The sequence below is a fragment of the Perissodus microlepis genome, chromosome 19, assembly GCF_051167445.1.
Source record: "Perissodus microlepis isolate ML-2025 ecotype Zambia chromosome 19, ASM5116744v1, whole genome shotgun sequence".
NCBI lineage: Eukaryota > Metazoa > Chordata > Actinopteri > Cichliformes > Cichlidae > Perissodus > Perissodus microlepis.
The window spans coordinates 12778811-12797815 of record NC_140479.1 but is presented as its reverse complement, the minus strand read 5'-3'; the positions used below and the strand labels follow the sequence as shown (position 1 = coordinate 12797815).

The 19005-nt window shown below is 39.8% G+C and overlaps 1 protein-coding gene across 5 annotated transcripts in view; it reads right to left on the bottom strand.

Annotated features, from left to right (window-relative positions):
* The window catches only part of sobpa (sine oculis binding protein homolog (Drosophila) a), a 56365-nt gene that overhangs the window by 27192 nt on the left and 10168 nt on the right, over nucleotides 1-19005 (bottom strand). For 3 of the 5 annotated variants that reach the window (XM_084914726.1, XM_084914723.1, XM_084914725.1), the window contains exons 2-4: nucleotides 13253-13373; nucleotides 11548-11757; nucleotides 5988-6139 (exon numbers count right to left, since the gene is read on the bottom strand). In XM_084914726.1, the coding sequence (XP_084770852.1) occupies nucleotides 5988-6139; nucleotides 11548-11757; nucleotides 13253-13373 (483 nt within the window). Of the gene's footprint in view, nucleotides 1-4768; nucleotides 4793-5987; nucleotides 6140-11547; nucleotides 11758-13252; nucleotides 13374-19005 lie in introns of all 5 variants that reach the window. The other 2 variants (XM_084914722.1, XM_084914724.1) reach the window with 1 other exon arrangement.

Here is a 19005-nt window from a genome sequence, read left to right as displayed (position 1 = left end):
TCCACCTTTTTTCACACTTGCAGAGCGTAATCCATCACTGCTAATTGCCTAACTTAATCTTGGCACTGTGTCCAATGAGCAAGCTTGTTTATCGCCGTATGTGTGGGTGTCAGATAAAGTAGGAAAACATACAGCTGCGTGTAAAAGTGTGACAGTTAAGCAGCTTTTACCTCGAGCTGAAACTCCACCCTTAATTCTAATTTAATCCTCCAAACTGTCCAAGATTGGAGCTGAAAACTCGGTGAACTTTTCCGTTGGTTGGTATCTTTCCACTCAGATTTGGTTTGTGCAGTGTACACCACGCAAATCGCCATAATGTGCGCACGGGGAAGGGACTAGGTTGCAGCGAATTACCAAACAAGAAAAAGAGCCAAGTGGTGCCTCTGAATCAATAGCGAATGGTCAAAAAGAGAATGAAAGTGAGCAGGCAGTGTGAGGTGACAGACAGAATAATTGAGTGTTGCGAGCGGGGAGGAAGCTGCACCTTCCATACAAACTAATCCAGGAGCTTAAGGTGCACAGTAAACAGGCACATAAGTGATTAGCCCGAGTTAAACTATCAATCATCTTTCGCCACACTCAAATAGGCACTACAGAATGTGGAGTTATGTAGAGATGTGAGAAAGCAGCAGCCATAGTCACCCTAGGAGGGGATTGGGTTTCATGGATGAGGCAGCTGAAGATATTTCATGCAACATAATGCCAGAGCCTCTGCCCACCCCCTGCACCCCCCCTCTCCTTCCCCCACGTCTCCGCTCCTCCAGCCAAAGCACACGTAGACATAAGATACTCTTTTTTTTTTCAAGCCATGACATTTTTTTTAAGCAGGAAAAAAAAGCCTGGAGGCTGTGTTGTTGTGGCCAACCTTGTGGGTGCATGAGAAAAGAAACACATGGGTATCATTTACACAAATGACCTGCATGAATGTGCAAGAGCCAGACAAAATATAGAATCTGAGCTGCTGTGGTAGAGCAGGCCTTTTCCCAACATGTCTGACTGGCTGAGAACACGCTGTATGTATATAAATGAACATATTACCATAAACTACGCATGATGTGCACTAAACTACACATGACATAACTGATTGTTTGTACATTTTTTCTCTGCTGCTGCAAAGATAAGAGAAAAGCACTGTGCTCAGCAAAAATCCTTAACTGTGACATGCACAGCTTAAGATTGAAAAATATCCATAAATCAGCATTTATAAAGTAATAATGCGTGCTACATTAGGTTGGATTTTACTATGACAGCTGCAAGATTTTTTCCACAGTGTTTTGTAATTTTATTACCAAAACTGGTTCCACTTATTTTCTAGATTTGGCCACTTAACTGCCAAACAAAAGACGACAGCTACACATTTATTGTTTATCTACCTGGAAAACTATAGAATCAGGCTGGCTAACCAGGCATCGCACGTACTTTCAGTTTTGCTAATTAGTACTCAAGTACTTATGGAAACAACTTAATCTTGTAGTGGATTTTGTTTTGGATAGGTCCACTTATAACCTCCAACATACAATACATTTCCACTGAACAAAAAAGCTGAATATTATTGGACCTAGTGACACACTTGGATCTCCATCACAGCAATGCTCACCCCAAAGTTAGAACCACTAGCATTGGTGTCTATGGAACTGGCTACCATAAGAAATTGAGGAGCACTTTAGATGCAGTCTGTAATGATATTTGATCATCCTTAAAAGGCATCGCTAGTGAACTGACTCTCCATGCGTTGGTGGTGAGTATGTGTTAAAGGAAAAGGTCATAAAGTAGTGTTGAGTCATTGCTTTTGTCCTATGATGATATATTTTTATCCCAATTTGAGTCATCACTTACAAACTTACAAAGCCACCCATCTTTAGAGCACGAGGATTCAACGGACAGTTTAAAGAGGATGTGACAAGATCTCAATCTAAATGAATACCTGTGAGAGATATTGGATTGGCACTCCAGTAGTAGAGTTCCCAAAACATAATAATTGCCGATGTGCATTGATGCTGTTCTGCAGGCATTTGATGCTGCAGCACCTTACTAAAGCACTTTCTGTTGGTTTGTCCTTTACTTTAATATCAGTTCATAGCCTTGTAAGTAGGACTGTAAGTAGTAAACTAGGAGCTAGTAGAGGCCAAGCTGTGGTCTTTCAGAGGTATTTCTTGAGAAATATGTTGGAAATTTGTTTTGTTTGGGGTTTTTATTTTGTTTTTTCATATCATTGGGAGCTTTAAATGTTCCTGATTATATGAGTTACATCATTTAAAATAAACTAATAAATAAATAACGCAGAGTCTGGGTTTAAAAGTCATGCAAAACTTAAACTTTAAGCTTAAAGTTGGACGTTGAGATATTGCCTCTTTTGTTATTCATTTGGCAGAAATTGACTTCCATACGAAACATACCTTTAATTTTTAACAGGCTAAATATCAGAAGAGGCTTGTGTGCTTTGTTAGGCTAAAGTGGAATACTTAATTAAATGTTATCGCATCAAGCAGTCGAGTTCATGAAGTGTTTTTGAAGAAGCAGCCGACTGATTGCACTGATGAATCATTCTGCAGCTGAGGGTTAGAAATGTACAATATTAATGTATAATAGTATTGTTATTATAATCAAGGGCATGTTGAAGCATCAGCAGAACAACAGGCTGACTGTGAGAACTCGTAATGTAAAAGATTTTTTCCAAGACTAATATTATCCCTCCCCTCACTTTGAGTTTTAAAGTCTGAACTTTTCTAAAACTATTACTTGCACGAGGAGCTGTCACCGCACTCGTACGACATGCTTTGAAAATTTCTGTCAGAAGTCTGGAGCAGGTTAATGGGGAGAGCTGGCAGAGAAGTGGAAAGACTACTGCTGCTTCTTTGTATTTGTTCTCAACACACATCACAATACATTTCAGCTCCGCTTTGTACAAAAATGTCATTGATAAGGTCAGAACGTAATGCAGAGCTCATTAGTCTTGTATATTGTATATTGGAAACGTAAATAGGCAACATTTACCTGATGTGTGTACTTTTCCAGAACATATATCGACATTTTGGATGAAGCCAGATTCCAAATTGTTTAATTTTGTAAACATACTAGAGTTAAAGGTTTTAACAGAATTGAATTGAGACCTTTCCCTTCTCATTACTCCATTAATCAGAAAACTGTCTGTCCATCCTCTGTAAACAATAGAGATGCTCATGTGGGAAAATCCCAGTAAGTCACCAATATGAGAAATGATCATACCAGCACATCTGGCTTTAACACATTTAAAGTAACTTAAATCACCTTTCTTCCCCATTCTGATGCTCAGCCTGAACTTCAGAAGGTCGTCTTGATTATGTCTGCTTACCTTAATGAACTGAATTACTTGCATGTGATTGGTTGATTAGAGATTTGCAATAACGATCAATTCAACCTAACAAAGTAGCCAGTGAGTGTGTATTAGTGAGTGATTTTATAGTCTCATTATATTTCATTCACGCCTTTGTTTACTTTATCCATGACTCATGCTCTAAAATGTTCTAATGCAATGATTTTGATTTTCAGCCTTTTTTATGCAAAAAGGAGTTGCTCGTCTTTATAAAATTAAGCAGTTTTTAACATCGCTTTGGTTATTAATTATCTACCTCAAGGGAGATCTACTGCTCCTTCTGCAGCTGTAGATATTTCTACTCACAGTCTGTTATCCAGAGTTCACTGCAAAACATTGCAGTGTAGTGATCAGAAGTGGAGTATTACAATAGTTTTTTTTAGTGCATGTATTTCCTGGGCTATAAATGACCTCACACAACTTTCCAGTATCTTTGCCACACCAGTGGGCTGACAGTAGACTGACAAATCACGTCAGGAATCGTTTCACAACAGCACATATAACTATACGACCGGGATCATAAATGACTCCACTTGGTCACTTGAAGGTTACATTTGCAAATGTGGTCTAATCTCATTAAACATGCACTAATTTGCATAAACCTCCAAAGTGTAAAGTAAGATTTAAATTTGTATTTTGGACATTTTCTTTTGAGCAGTCTGACAGAGGAGATATTCCGGAATTACAAAATGTACCAAGGCCTCCAAAAATGTATTATATGGGGCGTGTGCAAACTATATTTTCTATTAACTCTGTTTCTTTGATGTATATGTAAACTTTACATAAACTGCCTTTCATTTCTGGATAATTTCACACAAGGCCCCCTCCCACTGATTCATAGCAGGGGGCTTCCTTCACAGCGATGAATCTTGTATTTGATGTCCTGTTTACAGCCTCCCTGATTGAGCTCTGATTGATATGAAGCTGCCTCGCCTACTTTGCTGCATACCGAGTGACACATACCTGTACGTGCTTTTTTTCTGACCTCCTCTGGAGCTCAGAGATCAAAATAAAACCAGTTCAAAAGAAGAGTTTTGATCTGATATAAAGACTCATAGCTTTTTGTAACTGTCACATATTCCCCTGCGAGGATTCACCACGTCAGACTCCTTGACATCAACAGAATCAACATTCAGTACAATGAAAACTACAAACTCGCTATGAAAGCAAATGAGCTGAAGTGTCAAAGGTAAAAAATTAAAAACATACAACAGTACAGTAGATGCAAGGCTCAATTTGATTGTCATGCTTTGGGGAAAAAGTGTCAGAAAAAAAAAATTGAATCTCACTAACTGAAATGAAGAGACGTAGTCTAAGTGCTCCCCTATGGTTCCTGCTTCAGTGCAGTGCTTGAAGAGTGATTATGTTTGAATGATTTTAGGACAGACAAGCAGGAGAGTAAAACATCATACTCACGGTATAATTCCTTATAAATCCAAGCTTTGGTACAAGAGAGAAAGGAGAGTATTTAACTACAGTAACTGGAGGGGGAGGGATGGCAACACAATAACAACTTTGATATTTGCTAATGTGGTTTGTAGCCAAAAATGTGCCATTTTTAAACAAGATTTAACCTTTTGTTGCACCAAGTCACAATTTAGGTTGATAAGATGAAGCTTAGACAGCTCCTTTTCACATACGGCAGAATATGGTGTGTTAATAAGATGAAAGGCTTGATGGGTGATATTCTAGTTTTTGGGAACCATATTAATTGCTGATACTCTGCTCCTAACAGTAAAACAGATACATAATGTGTGAATAGAATCAAGATATTAGGTTGCAAGTCATACACGCCAGGAGACTGGTTGGTAAACTTCTGGCAACCTCCAGTTGCTAGGGAAAAGTGTTTATTCCTCAGCCTGTTGGCAAAATGTTGCTGGCAGTCGCTGGGGGAAATTAGTAACAAAGGCTGCTGCACCAAAACTGAAATGGAGAAGATTTTCTATCAAAGTAAAACGCTTTCATTTAAAAGGGTAACTTTTACTTTGAAGAAGTTTGCAGTTTCATTAATGCTTGCAAGTAGTTTAGCGCTTGCAAACAAGTTGGCATCTTTTACCATGCAACCTGCAAAAACTACTGAAGAGGTTTTCAGTGCAGCACAGTAAACCTCTTTGTGACCACCAACAACCTCCAGCAACCACTTGCCAAATGGCTGTGAAAAACACTGTTTTTCCTAGCGACTAACAGTTATTAAGGATGTCACTCTAAGCCTGCAGGAATAGGGGTAAGTCTAAGATTTCATGGTGACTGCTAGCAACCTCTAGCAACCACTTGGGGCTGGCCAGGAAATACACATTTCCTTCAAATTTTAGTTCACCTTAAGGAGAAATGATACTGTGAGAAAATGAGGCTAAAGGGGGGGGGGGGTTAGTACCCTGACCAAGCATCAGTATTGTTCAGAGTGGAGCATGTACACATTCTGAGATGATGAACACTATTAAACCAATTCACACTATACCCAGTAACCATTCCCATCATACTAACAATTGCAGACCTATCGCGATATTTGTTGGGGGAAGGGGATTTCACTTTCTTCTCTGGGCCTCACCAGTAGATTTGTAACACAAAGTCTCTGCAAAGTGTCTAAAATACATCATATTAAAGAGTCAAGCTGTTGACAAGGAAGGGATGTTACCTTGTTTCTCTTAAAATAGGCTCTGCGGCAGGCAGCGAAGCATTTCTCACTGCAGAAGCTCTTCAGCTCACTCCCCATGCTCAGAGAATAGCGCTTGACGCCGACCTTCTGGCACCAGGCGCACATGATCTGCACATTGGACACATCCTCATCTACAGAGAAAAGGAGAGGTAATGAAATGAGCATTATGATGTGCTCTTTACACCAAGGGCTTTTACTATATTCTAATACTATGTCCAATAAAATAACCTTGTGGTACAATTCTCAAACTGTAATCAAAGTGAGCCTGATACTGATTACAATCTATCCTATATGGAAGGTAAAAAGTGCATGGCAGGGACATCGTATGCAACTACACGTATTAAACACACAAACCATAAAGGCATTAATTCCACTGATGAAGCCCAGCTGCTCAACTGGATAAAACTTTTCAAGACTCAAGCCACAAAACCACTGCAGGATTTATAATGAAGCCCTGCCGTGGATAAATGTAGCCACAACGGATGAGCCTGGGATATGGGAAAATGCTTGTTTATGGCTGTGCTCGGTGGGTATTAGAGAACTTGAAGGGACAAAAGCATGTATTCTGCTGCTGCTGAAGATGACGCAGGAGTCTCTGTTTGGTGTAGCGTCCTCTTGATAGTTTGTGCCATCAAAGGTGTAAGTTTGGTGAGGCGTGTTTCACACAAATGGAACACATGAGTTAAAAGTTTTCCGTGTTACACAAGCCTGATTTCCACCGTCTCCATATAAACAGTAAAACCTAATGTGAAACCACACTTTATTTTTATTTTTGTAATTCCCAAATTATTCATGACGAGAGCACTTTTAGGGCAGAGGAAAGGAAGAAAAAGAACAAAATTAAAAAACATGAGGGGAAAAACTGAATACATATACAAATTTAGCCCACAAGGACAGTCACTGTGATAAACATATATTCACATTACAGGTTCACAACAAGATTAAGGTTATGGTGTTTCAGCAAAGATTGGAGCTATAGGCTGTCTGTTAACTGCTAAATAAACAGGCACACTTTGGGCCGTATCCACACTGATATGTTTTCATTTTGAAATGTGTAGCATTTGAAATCTAAACAGGAAGAAATGGGAACTTCTGGGACTTTTGGAAATAATGATGCAGACACCCACATTAGATGCCTTGATGAGTCCTTGCCTGATTAGTCACGTCCCTTGCACATGACCCGTTTTCCGACCTGTTATTATGACTTATGGCTTTGTTTTAGTGCTCCGTGACCTCCGGCGACTGTCTGCATAATGCATAATTGGGCAGAAATTACATCTACAAGTGAATACACCTTAGCCAGACTTACTCAACAGAAGGGGTACATCACCTGATCTTTAACATGCTACATAGTCAGTGTAATGGATTGTGCCACTGTGCAGCCTTGTGGCTTGTGTGGTAGAGCGCGTACGGTACCATTCAGAAGGTTGTTGGTCTTATGTACAGGAAAAAAGTGAATGTGTGTCACTCGATGCATAAGGTTTGCTTTGAGTGCTCACTTATAGTAGAAAAGCGCTATTCAAGGTATCACTTCTAGGTTATGTGTGTTGCCGACTGTACGCTCTCTCCAAGCGGACACGCAAGAAACAAAGCCAACATGGAAGTGCAGTTCCTCTAATGTCTCACGGAAGTGAGTCAATCTTGAACCTTACAAGAGAAATAAACATGCTTACAGCCTGGTAACAAAGACTAATTTGGCTTCTTTGAACCCTTTCACCGTTCACATTTGGATGGTGTGTGGGATATTTTTTCTCCCCCCTCAGAAAAATAATTCAGGAGCCAGAAAAGTCCTACATACTCTGAAGCCTTATGGAATACCTATTACTGCTCTCATTGTAACATTTATGAACTTTAACTAATGGGGTTCAGCCCTTAAAAATATAACCACAGTGTTTACAATAACATTGTAATAATTTTTTTTTTAAATGACATTAATATGCGCTATATTCCTAGTATGCAACAGCACAAAAATACTGTCAGTTTAAAGGACGAATGAATAAAAATTACACCACAGTAGATTGGTAGAAGAAAACAATGTGTTTGATGTTACTTTTTTTCTGCATTTCCTGCAGAGCGCTGTCTGCAGTGTGTCGCCCTCTTGTATTCACACTGGGAAGGGGACATCCATTTCCATTTACTGAGATCAGTAGCAGACTTTTATAAGAGTCAATAAACATGTAAAAATAAATCAGCTTTGTATAATGCTTTACTGCACCACAGGCCACATGATCTAACTGTGAGCGATGCAGTGAATCATGGTCAGATTAGGGTTTATCTTTTCATATATGAGTGTGGCTGGATCTTCTCTATCCGTCCATCACAGCAGCTGCAATATCAATTGCAAACAAACTGCATGTAACAATTCATTTAGAGACGAGGCTTTCTAACTGCACAGACAGCAGATATGATGCATAACTGCAATTCAACAAGCTGAAATAATAAACTGCAGATCTGACCTTTGTAGAGAAGTTTGATCAGGCATGTGTTTGACACTCTTCACTTTCTCCTCACCCTCAACCGGTTTGTGGCAGATGACTTCCCCCAGCTGAGCCTTAGTCTGGCGTTAGTTACAAGTTCTTGCTCATAAGTGGTCATCTGGTTGTTGGGGTTTCCTTTTTAATATTGTACGGTCTTTAGCATACAATAAAAAGCACACTGAGGTGATAGTTTTTCTGGTTTGGTGCCATATAAATGAGACTGAATTGAATTTGTCTTTCATCTAGTTAGTGGTAGTTTTCATGTTGAAATAGCAGTTGTATAAGTTGTCCTGAGTGCTACAAGTGAAATTCACTTTCTGACTTTGTTATTATTTGCAGTGTAGACTGTTTCAGGATGTTTTGTTTGAGCCCCATTGGGGCTAAAAAACAAATAGTAGAGGCAGGGACATGTAGGCCACATGGGGATAAAAAATAACAGGCAGAATTAAGGTGCTACATAGTGATAATTACAGTAGTATGAAGCATTTTTACATTATATTAGCACATAATGAAAATTTCTGTTCTGGGACTGACTCGTAAATAAAAATAAAGTATTATTTTAAGTGTGTGGATTTACACATTTAACGGCCTACCACAATTTACAGTGAGATATAGTGATCTTGACTTCTGCTTATTCTGGGATAAAAAAGATTTTAAAAAAAAGGATTTTTAAAAGGTATCGAGGGCTCATCTGTCTGGTAAAGGGACCAGTTATGGTAATTTCTGGGTATTGTTATTCTTGGACTCTAGTAGAGTAGCTTTGCATAATTCATAGTTCAAAATAGTCCTCGTTTATCTCATACAGAGCCTCGGAGCAGCACATTAGTTCATTCTCTGGCTGAAGCTGATTTAGCTCCTTTCCCATTAAGGCTAATTTTCTACTGATTGGCTGCCTCTCGCAAACTGATGACTTGAACTGTTGGTGAGTAGAGCTACTGCATTCACAGTTATCATTAGAAATCAATCATAATCAGTCAATCATATTAGAAATATCACATCTCTATGACATCATTTAGATGCAAGCATAGAGAACAAAAAGGAGGGTTATGAATATTCTGAAGCCTGAGCTTTTGGCTCATAGGACTCCAGGATATATGCTGTTTGGCGTGTTTAATATGAGCACCAAGCACTGTTACAGTACATATGACAGAAAATAAGGAAAATGAAACAGTACAGCTGCAGCTGACCCCCTCACATTCCCCTTTTAATTCTCGAAATCATGTTTATGACAACAACAAATGTATTCCCTTGTTTAACCGTGAATGTAATTGTATTGCATGCAGCTGCCGCGTTGCTGTGTGGTCAACAAATAATTTTAACAGACCCTCAGTGACAGCGAAATGCCTCTTCTGCGGTAAACTGTGACTGCTGATGATGAGCTGCGGGCTTTTAGTGCCGCTGCTGCTGAAATGAGAGAGATCTTCCGAGATTCCCTCCAGTATCTCCCAATTATCACATTATGACTATACGCGGGTGTGAGGGCGAAAAAACGCAGGCCCATTAGTCTTTCACCTCTGTTCACCTCCCTATCGCACACCGGCCAGGCTTTTCACCTCTTGTGGAGCTTAATGGATCTACAGGGCCATCAGATTTTAAGTAAAGACTAACTCACAATTAAAGGAATAACTCCCTGGGGCACTAAAGACAGCATAGCAGACCCAACATGCATATTTTATGGCTTAGCTTCCCCTCTGCTCTCATTCCTATACTCTCTCTGCCTTTTTGTGTCTATCTGGATAGCTGCCCACTGCAGCGATAAGAGAAAAAAGACAAAATATCTTAATTCTAAGCTGACTGAGTGGGTGGATCAGGGTTTGTACGTTGCTCGAAAAAATGCATGCACCGCAGCATAATGATCAGGATCGAAGGCCAATATGAAATCACAACATCTTTCACAGTATCTCAACATTTTCACACAAAGAGACATCTTGAGGTGGAGTTGTTTTCGCCTTCCCACATCCTGGCACATCCTAACAAGCTCATCTGAAAACACTCACATCTGCATGAGCAGGGAAAAAAAACATGCCAGTAATTATGCAGCCTCCGTACTAAATGCCACCGTCATTCGCCGTACCTGCACCTCAAAAGGTCCTTTGTCGGATTTTGCGGGGGCACATGAATAATTCAGTGTATGTGTAGAGGTGGAGGGTGGGGGAGTTGAGGGAGGTGTTGGCCGGGTAGTTAGTTGGTGCTGGTGGGCTTTAAGTGGGACCGCACCATCTGTTTCCCCGCCTAGGCAGGGCCAGCGGGGACTCCTCTTGGGCGATGCCAAGGAGGCTTGCTCCCTTTGCCGGGGCGTACCAGCCTCCTGTCCACAGCAGACGCAAGGGATAATGAAGCCCTCTGTCTGGCCGAGTAACGTGGACATTTCCTCAGAGACTTGATGGGGTAATATTGACACTTGGGCAGGTGGAGAAAAACAAGGTGTACAGCAGGTAGCTAGCTCATTAGTCGCCTGCCTCTGCTCTGATACGAAGGCTTTCAGACCATTGCACAAACCGAAACCTTCAAAACTGCATAAATCCTGAGTTTCCATGCTAAGTGCTGGAGAATCAGCATTTAGGTATCTTCATTGCAATCCAGTCTGTCTGGAGAGCAGCTGTGGTTTAAGTCTATGACATTTCTTCTTTCAGACTGGAGAAACAACTGTTCTGTGTGTGTGTGTGTGTGTGTGTGTGTGTGTGTGTGTGTGTGTGTGTGTGTGTGTGTGTGTGTGTGTGTGTGTGTGTGTGTGTGCGTGTGTTTGTTTGCTTTCAGGCATTTGAGTGAATATATTAGCAATCAGCGATGGGTTGAAAATGACCTTGATCTTTTTGCAAATTTAATAAGTAACCTTCCTCGTAACATAAAAGCAGAAAACAGTTGTAACTTTCTACACAAGCTGTGATGTGGCTGGTGTGCCAACTTTTAAACAGTTTTTTCCTATTTCTAGAAGGCATCACGTTTTACTGCTCTTGAAAAATCAAGGACATGCATGCATGCATACTTACATGCAAGTCTAAACTACTTTATCAATTAATCTGCTGCATTAATCTCTCCAAAATGGCATCAGTGCTCTGTACCTGCAGGGGGCTTGATCAGTGGCGGAGGGATCATGGGGACTATGATGGGCAGGTTGCCATGCTCCTTGGTGCTGGGCGTGGAGGTGGACGGCGTGGTGGAGGTCTCTGTGAGTCCGTTCCTGGAGGCTGGCAACGAATGAAAGCTGTTGGCTCGATCTGGAGAGCCTTCACTGTTCTCTGTTGAAGCTGGGATTTTTGGCAACGAGTTTTCTAGATGGGAAAAGTTAAGTAAAATAAAGCATTTACTGACCAACTAATGAGCAGCATTTGCTGCAAATACTCTGAGTGTAAATGCCCAGGATTCACCTAAATTATGACTCAATATTTTCCACCAAAGTAGAAGCAAAAATACTAAAAAAATGACTGGATTTTAAGGTAAATCCAGACCTCTCTAAAATCAACTGACGTAGCATCACTCAGCTCATTGTTTTGGTTGTAAACGTACAACTTTAATGTTTGTTTTAGTGTGATTTCTCTTATTCAGGCTGCAGCAGGTTGAACAAGCTGCATTAAACCTAAAGTGCACAACCTGCACAGCACCAAACAGCAGTTAAAAGTTTACAAAGTTATTAAGCTCTGAGCACATGTAGCAGATTAAAAGATTATGCTGCACAAAAGATTTGGCAAGTAGATATTCAGAAGACATTAAAAGAGTTTAAACATCTTGTAAATATGACAACCCATAAAAAAGCAGCCAAAGTGGAAGTGCCAAAAACTGCAGTTCCTCTAGTGGCCACTTGAGGCTGGCTCCAAAGGCGACTCAGTTCCAATAGGATGAAATCCTTAAAAGTATGATTTGAAAGCTAAAATAAACCTGTTTACAACCTTGTAAAACTCTATATAGGCTTAAAACTTTCCTTTTTTATAAAGCATATAATTAATGCTGGATCAGATCACGGTGAATCGTCTTTTAGTTATGCTGCTATAGCCCTAGGTTAATGGAGACTTCCCATGATGCACTGTGTGTTTCTTCTTCACTCAACTATTTCACTCACTTATACAGAATTCGAATCATTACTCATTATTAATCTCTGGCTCTCTTCCAAAGGGAAGAGTCTTTTGTCCTGTCTCCCTCCCCTCACCCCCAATTGGTTGTGGCAGATGGCCACGCCTCCCTGAGCCTGGTTCTGCTAGAGGTGTCTTCATATAGAAAGGGAGTTTTTCCTCCCCACTGTTGCCATATGCTTGCTCGTAGAGAGTGAGCGGATTGTTGGGGGTTTTCTCTGTATTACTGTAGAGTCTCTACCTTAAAATATAAAGCACCTTGAGGCAACTGTTGTTGTAATTTGGCACTGAATTGAATTGAATTGAATTGAATTGAATTGAATTGAATTGAATTGAATTGAATTGGGGCAAAGCCACTTTGAGTAAAAGGTGATTTGCTCACCAGCTGTTTGCTCACTGAACTGGACCTCTCCAGAAAATCAGGAAATAAAGTAAAGTTAGGTATTTAGAAAGGGACCACAGAAACCAGAGATTACACCCATCATTTATATTCAGGCTATATTGGTTATATTGACTAGATTTCAGTTCAATTCAATTCAGTTTTATTTATATGGCACCAAAATCCAGTAAGGACAAAAGTAAGTACAGAAATCTGCTGATGGCTCCATAATAAGGCTTGCTTGTTAACACACAAACAACATGCCTGTATGATCAGATCATGAAACATGATCTGATCATATTTTCCACTAAAGCTGTATACCTTTGAGGACAGAGATGTGCTGTGGTGTCTCCCCTATTTCCAGGCTGTCAGAGTCTCTCAGCTCCACCTTGTCATAACCGTACCAGCCCAGCAGCTCATTCATGGTGTTCTCTGCAAAACTCTGCAACACAAAGAGAAGGAACAAAGCTCTTTATATAGGAACAGTCGGGCTTAAAAAATAATTGTCAGCCCGCTTTAATTATACACAGTGATACAATACTAATGAGCAGCGATATAGTAAAAGTCAAATAATAGCAAGTTAAAGGTCAGAAACTTCTTCTTTTTTTTCTTTTTTTAAAAAAGTAAATTTTCACATGAAATATTAATGTTACCCAAGCTGGAACAAGAAGAAGATAAATGAGGTTTGAGGTCATTTGTTACAAATGCTAATGCAGCAATCTGGTATTTTGTTGCATTTTTTTTGCGCCTCTCTTGAGACCTTGACTCGCTCTTTAGATTTGTCCACATTTCTTCAGCTAATTAAGGAGAGACATTGTGATCCCACTCAAAATTTTAACTCTGTGTCAAGAGAAAACCGCAATGTGGAGTTTTCGCTGCATGTCCTCTTCATAAGTACAGGTCAACCTAATTGGGGCAAACTCCTGTCCAAACGCTGCAGTGTGCAGCTGGCTGAACTAATAGCCCCTATCACTGCACAATAAAAGAGGAGGATCTTATCAGAGTGTAATAAAGAGAATGGGAACCCTATCACAGAATGGTAACCAGCATAGAAAATGTATCAATTTACAGTAACTGGAACAGTACAGTACAGTAAAGACACAGTAACAGTGCAGATAAGGGACAGACTAATGTTTTTTTATGCTGTTACTGGTCTTTGAGATTTTCTGATCAGCTAAAACAGCTTCCCCGCATCACTTAAATGGCACTTGATTCCCTCAGTTATGTCATTCAATGCTAAGAAACCCAAAAATAAGTCTTCCTTGGCGATAGGAACCTCACTTACACTCAAACAACCCAGTCTCACATCAAAATGTTAAACTCCCTTGCTCTTTCTTGGTCTCTTATTTCAACCTATTTACCTGGATCACTGTTGGTGCTGCACTACGAGGCTGATTGGGTTCAACAAATATATCTGCAGTGGTGATTTAGTCGACCCTTTTCAACCCAGTAAATTAATTTGCAAATCAAAAAGTACCAAAACACTGTGTCTCCTTCTTTTTGGCTCTGCAGAAACATGTGAATGCAAATGCACTCTTACTCATTGGTTTTTGGAGTGACAGTAGCCAGATGGAAAGTTTTAACCTATCACCCAGACTGAGGCAGCAGAGGCCTACCTCTGTGCATTCATCCATGGCATGAATGTTAAAGTCACAACACTTTAACCCAGGAAGCTGGGGTTTGTGCCCTCTGTAGTACCCTTTTCATTTAATTTTTTCCCCTTGTTTTTGTTATCAGACACAGTTTTACTTGCTCTTTGATTGGTTTTGGGAAAAGACCACTTTTTAGAATTGGCAGCCAGTGGCCGAGTGGATCTTCTTATTGTAAAAAGAAGGTCCCTGGTCCAAATCCAGGCTTAGGCCTTTTTTTTGTGTGCATGTTGCATGTTCTCCCAATGCTTGTGTGGGCTCTCTCTGGATAATCTGGCTTCCTCCCACGGTCCAAAGACATGCATGGGATTATTAATTGGTTGTTCTAAACTGACCGGATGTGTGAATGTGAGACTGAATGGTCAGTTTCTGTGTATTAGCCCTGCGACAAGCTAACGACCTGTCCACAGTGTATCCTGCCTCACCCATGACAGCTGGCTCCATATCTCAAAATTGACTGGATGGATAGTTTATAGCCCTTGAACACTGTTTGGGTCCTTAGCATGAGAGTATAAAGACTGGTAAAGGACATATTTAACATCCTCTTTCCTGTCAAGAGATAGATGAGAAGATCAATATTGGCTTGTTTTAATATAAATCTGTGATCCATTTACTTTGAAAACAGAGGTGGCAATGACGTTATATCCAAGCTGCCAGGTTATCATTGTTAGAAATACCAGCTGATAACAGAACATTACAGAGTACTGATGTGCTGTAGTAACATTTTCACAGAGAGTCTTCAATTGTCTAAAACAAAAACAAACAAATCACTCATCTTTCAAACTGTTGGTGCTCAAAGCACCCACTTTGGATTTTTTTAAGTCAAGCTTGATGGAGGTATTCTGACCTCCCAATCTGGAAATGCAACTAGTAGGAGTGATCCAGCTTTCAATTCCTATTAGGAACATATTAGGAAAAATTCTGTTCATTTGCCTAGCTTAATATATGCCTGCAGTATATTTATTCTGAGTAATCCCCTCCACAATAAAAACAGAAAATCACAAGGTTTGTTTTTATTAACATTATGCATAAAAATGTTTCTAGGCTGGTTGCAGTGCCAGGGGGCTTCCTACAAATCCAAAGGCTAGAGTTTGTCATTTCAGGCTAGCTTTTAAGTCCTGTTTTACATGCTAAAGGAGAACCATTATGTTCATTTCCACCTCTTATGTGTTTAATTATGGACTCTACTTGTCTTATGCTGACCTTTTAGGCATCCAGTTAGTAAATGCTTTGTCTGAAACATGCCATTTTAACTCCAGCTGCTGAAAGCTCACTTTCCCTTCATCCTGCTTCCATAAACAGAACCTAGTGTTTATAAGCCCCGCCTACTCATCTAGAGATGACCATAGGAAGGAGTTAATTTTAAACCAGTATCAGAGAAAAGGACGAATCAGGTACATAAAGCAGACTGGAGCAAATGGATCCCTTTAAAATACACTGACTTCAGTATTCGAAACTTTGGCTAATCCAAGACTGAAACAATAGAGAAAGAACAACAACAAACAACATAGACAAAGGAGATTCTCTGTGCATTCCCAAGTGCTGGACAAACACAAACTAAGTCAATTAATACAGCAGAAAATAACACTTCACAGTTAATGTCCAGTCCAGTAAATGATATAAGTTGCATCTTGTGACATAGTGTCACCTAACTTGATTTGAGCATAGCAATAAAGTTCTAACAGTCACCGCAGACATAGCAAATTGTGATGCAATTCAGAGAGAGTGTGAATATGAATATATAAAACTCAATGCAGGTGAAACATTAAAAAGTATTTCCTCCATAACATCCTCTCACAACACAGTCAATAAGCACTATACTCAAAACAAAATCATAACCCCGCTAATGCATACAGCCCATTATCACCATGCACCTCTCAGCTGGAACGGTCCCAGAAGCGTCTGATCACTGAACCGTAAACTATTGTAAATGGTTCAGCTTTCAATTGACTCTAAAACATGGATGAAAATGTTTTTCCTTTAGAAACAGACTTCAGCAGTGACCGAGAATAAAGCCGCCATAATTTTTTGGACTTGGCGATAAGATATTAGTCACAGGTCATTAAACTATCAGCATAGAGGGAACGCTGGCACTTTGAAGGGATTATTTCCAAATAGTGAGGGTAATGCATTCATATGTTCTCATAACAATAAAAACTTTTAAGTTCAAAGTTTAAAGTACTGTGAGGTGCACTGCCACATGCTCAATCAGAGGTGCTGGTTCATTATTTAATGGTCAGTTGCAATTTTTCTGTATATGATTTCATCATGGCAGCAGGCGTCACTCATTAATCACTACAACAAGCAGTTAAATGTCAATTACAAACAGCTCCTATCGATACGACACAGCAAGGGCGATCATGTCAGGGTGGATCAGTGCCACCCAGCACATCTGACACTCACAGCCAGCCTTAATTCACATTATGCACAATTGTTACCAACATGGATGAAAAAAAATGCAGCAGCTAGTGTGATTAGTGCATTTAACTTAAAGTTACTTTCTTATGAGGCAACTCTACTTTTAATAATAACAATATTAATTAAGAAGCACGTGTAAATAGGGAGGCTGACAGATAAGCAAAAGTGGAATAATGCCAGAATAATTAATAAATACCATTAAAAGAATAAAAGCAATACAGTAATTATAGCAGAAAAATGCTCAAATAATTTAAAAATAAGAGCTGATAAAAGACAAGTCAAACAAAGCTTTAAAAAAATTTTGATAAGTGATTTAAAGGAAGTCATGGAGCTTTATCTCCTCAGGCAGGTGGTTCAAAAAGCTGAGGGGCGTGATGGCGAAAGCAAGGTCACCTTTAGATTTGGAAAGGTCAGAAGGGTCACTGCTAAGGATTTAATAATCAGTACTTTGTTTTATTCTCGAGTAATGAGAATATTAATGATAAAGTTTAAGTCTAAACTAAGGAGTGTTGCAATTATTATTTTAGTTCATTTGTTTAGATGTTTGTTGGATGGGGATGTAGTTTATGGGAAAATTAGGCTACTAACTGTGCGGTGTATGGGTCACAGGACAAAGCCTGAGCTCTGTTTTTGTCCACGTATACATTCATATTAAAATGAATAACTGTCTTTTCTACATTATATATCTTAGTATAATGCATGAAATGTCTTGTGAGTTTGTTTATTTGTCCTCCTCCATGATCAGGAGCTCAGCTACCAATTAGCATCATTGTGTTGCCTTGAATCTTTTGCATTTATGCAGCTGTGGTTTAAAAGCATCATATCAACAGGCCAAACAATACTGCAGTGTTGGCATCTACTATTGAAGTTCATGTGACTTGTAATAAAACTTGTCCGTCTTGAGTTCATTTTAATGACCTTTTTAAGGTAACTATGTTGCTTTTTAAACCACCTGTGCAAAACCAAGAAAAGAAATGCTTTGATATGGAAGATTTGGCGCACACAGATCTGGAAAACACATTCAGACTCGATACAAAGCTGTACATGAAAGGCTCACGTGGAATAAAAATGCACTTGAATAACATCTGACTTCCAACAGCCTGTGGTGGTGTAGAAAGATGAGGTATCAGCTCATTGCACGCCACGGGTTCGTGTTGACCAAAGTAATCAGACAGAGAAAGTTAGGCAAGTTCAGATTTCTCAGGAGAGAGTAGCATGGAGGCAGCTCTGCAACATCAATTTGTGTTTTTTTGTGGGTGATAAAGTGACCGTATCCGAGGGTAGAATTTAATTTGGGAAAGAAAATGAATCTGGAGGGTCTCGGTGGAGGCAGGGTGGTGTACTTTCACAATAAAATACCCTGTACAGCTCTTGAAAAGAAACGAAAGACTCTGCTTTGATGGCTTCTGACACAGTGTGGCCTGGTGTGCATGGAGCTCCAGTCTGCAGACAACAGGTAGATGCATCGGCTTAATTACTTAATACAAACTCAATCACCAATGATAACTGCAGTTTGAATACTGCTTACAGTGGTGTTATATGTATTATATCATGGGAAAAAACAAGTAGGAATGAGCTCTCACATACACAACATTCACTGTAGCATGCACTGTTTGCATATTTGAGACACTGTGGCACACACAGGAGTGACAGAGGCAGATTTTCTCCTGCTTCATCAGCACATTTGGTCCATTTCTAAGCATTTTATGGAGAAATTCATGATGTGTTTGTATTTGAGTAGAAGCACCACTCTTGGCTCAGTTTTACCTCAGTTTGGCTGTGTTCACACAGAGCCTATAGTTTTTCTGCAGTGCTGTGCAGGAAGACCTGTGTGGCAGTTAAAAGAAGCCAAAATGTAGGGATGGCTTTATTAATGAAGAATGACAGTATTTATCGATCTGTCTGTTATTAAATACCGCTGTGGTGGGGTGGTCAGTGGGTAGTGCATGTCACAAAGGTGCAGGGCACAGTTTGAATCAATAACAGGTGAAGTCAAAGCACAACATC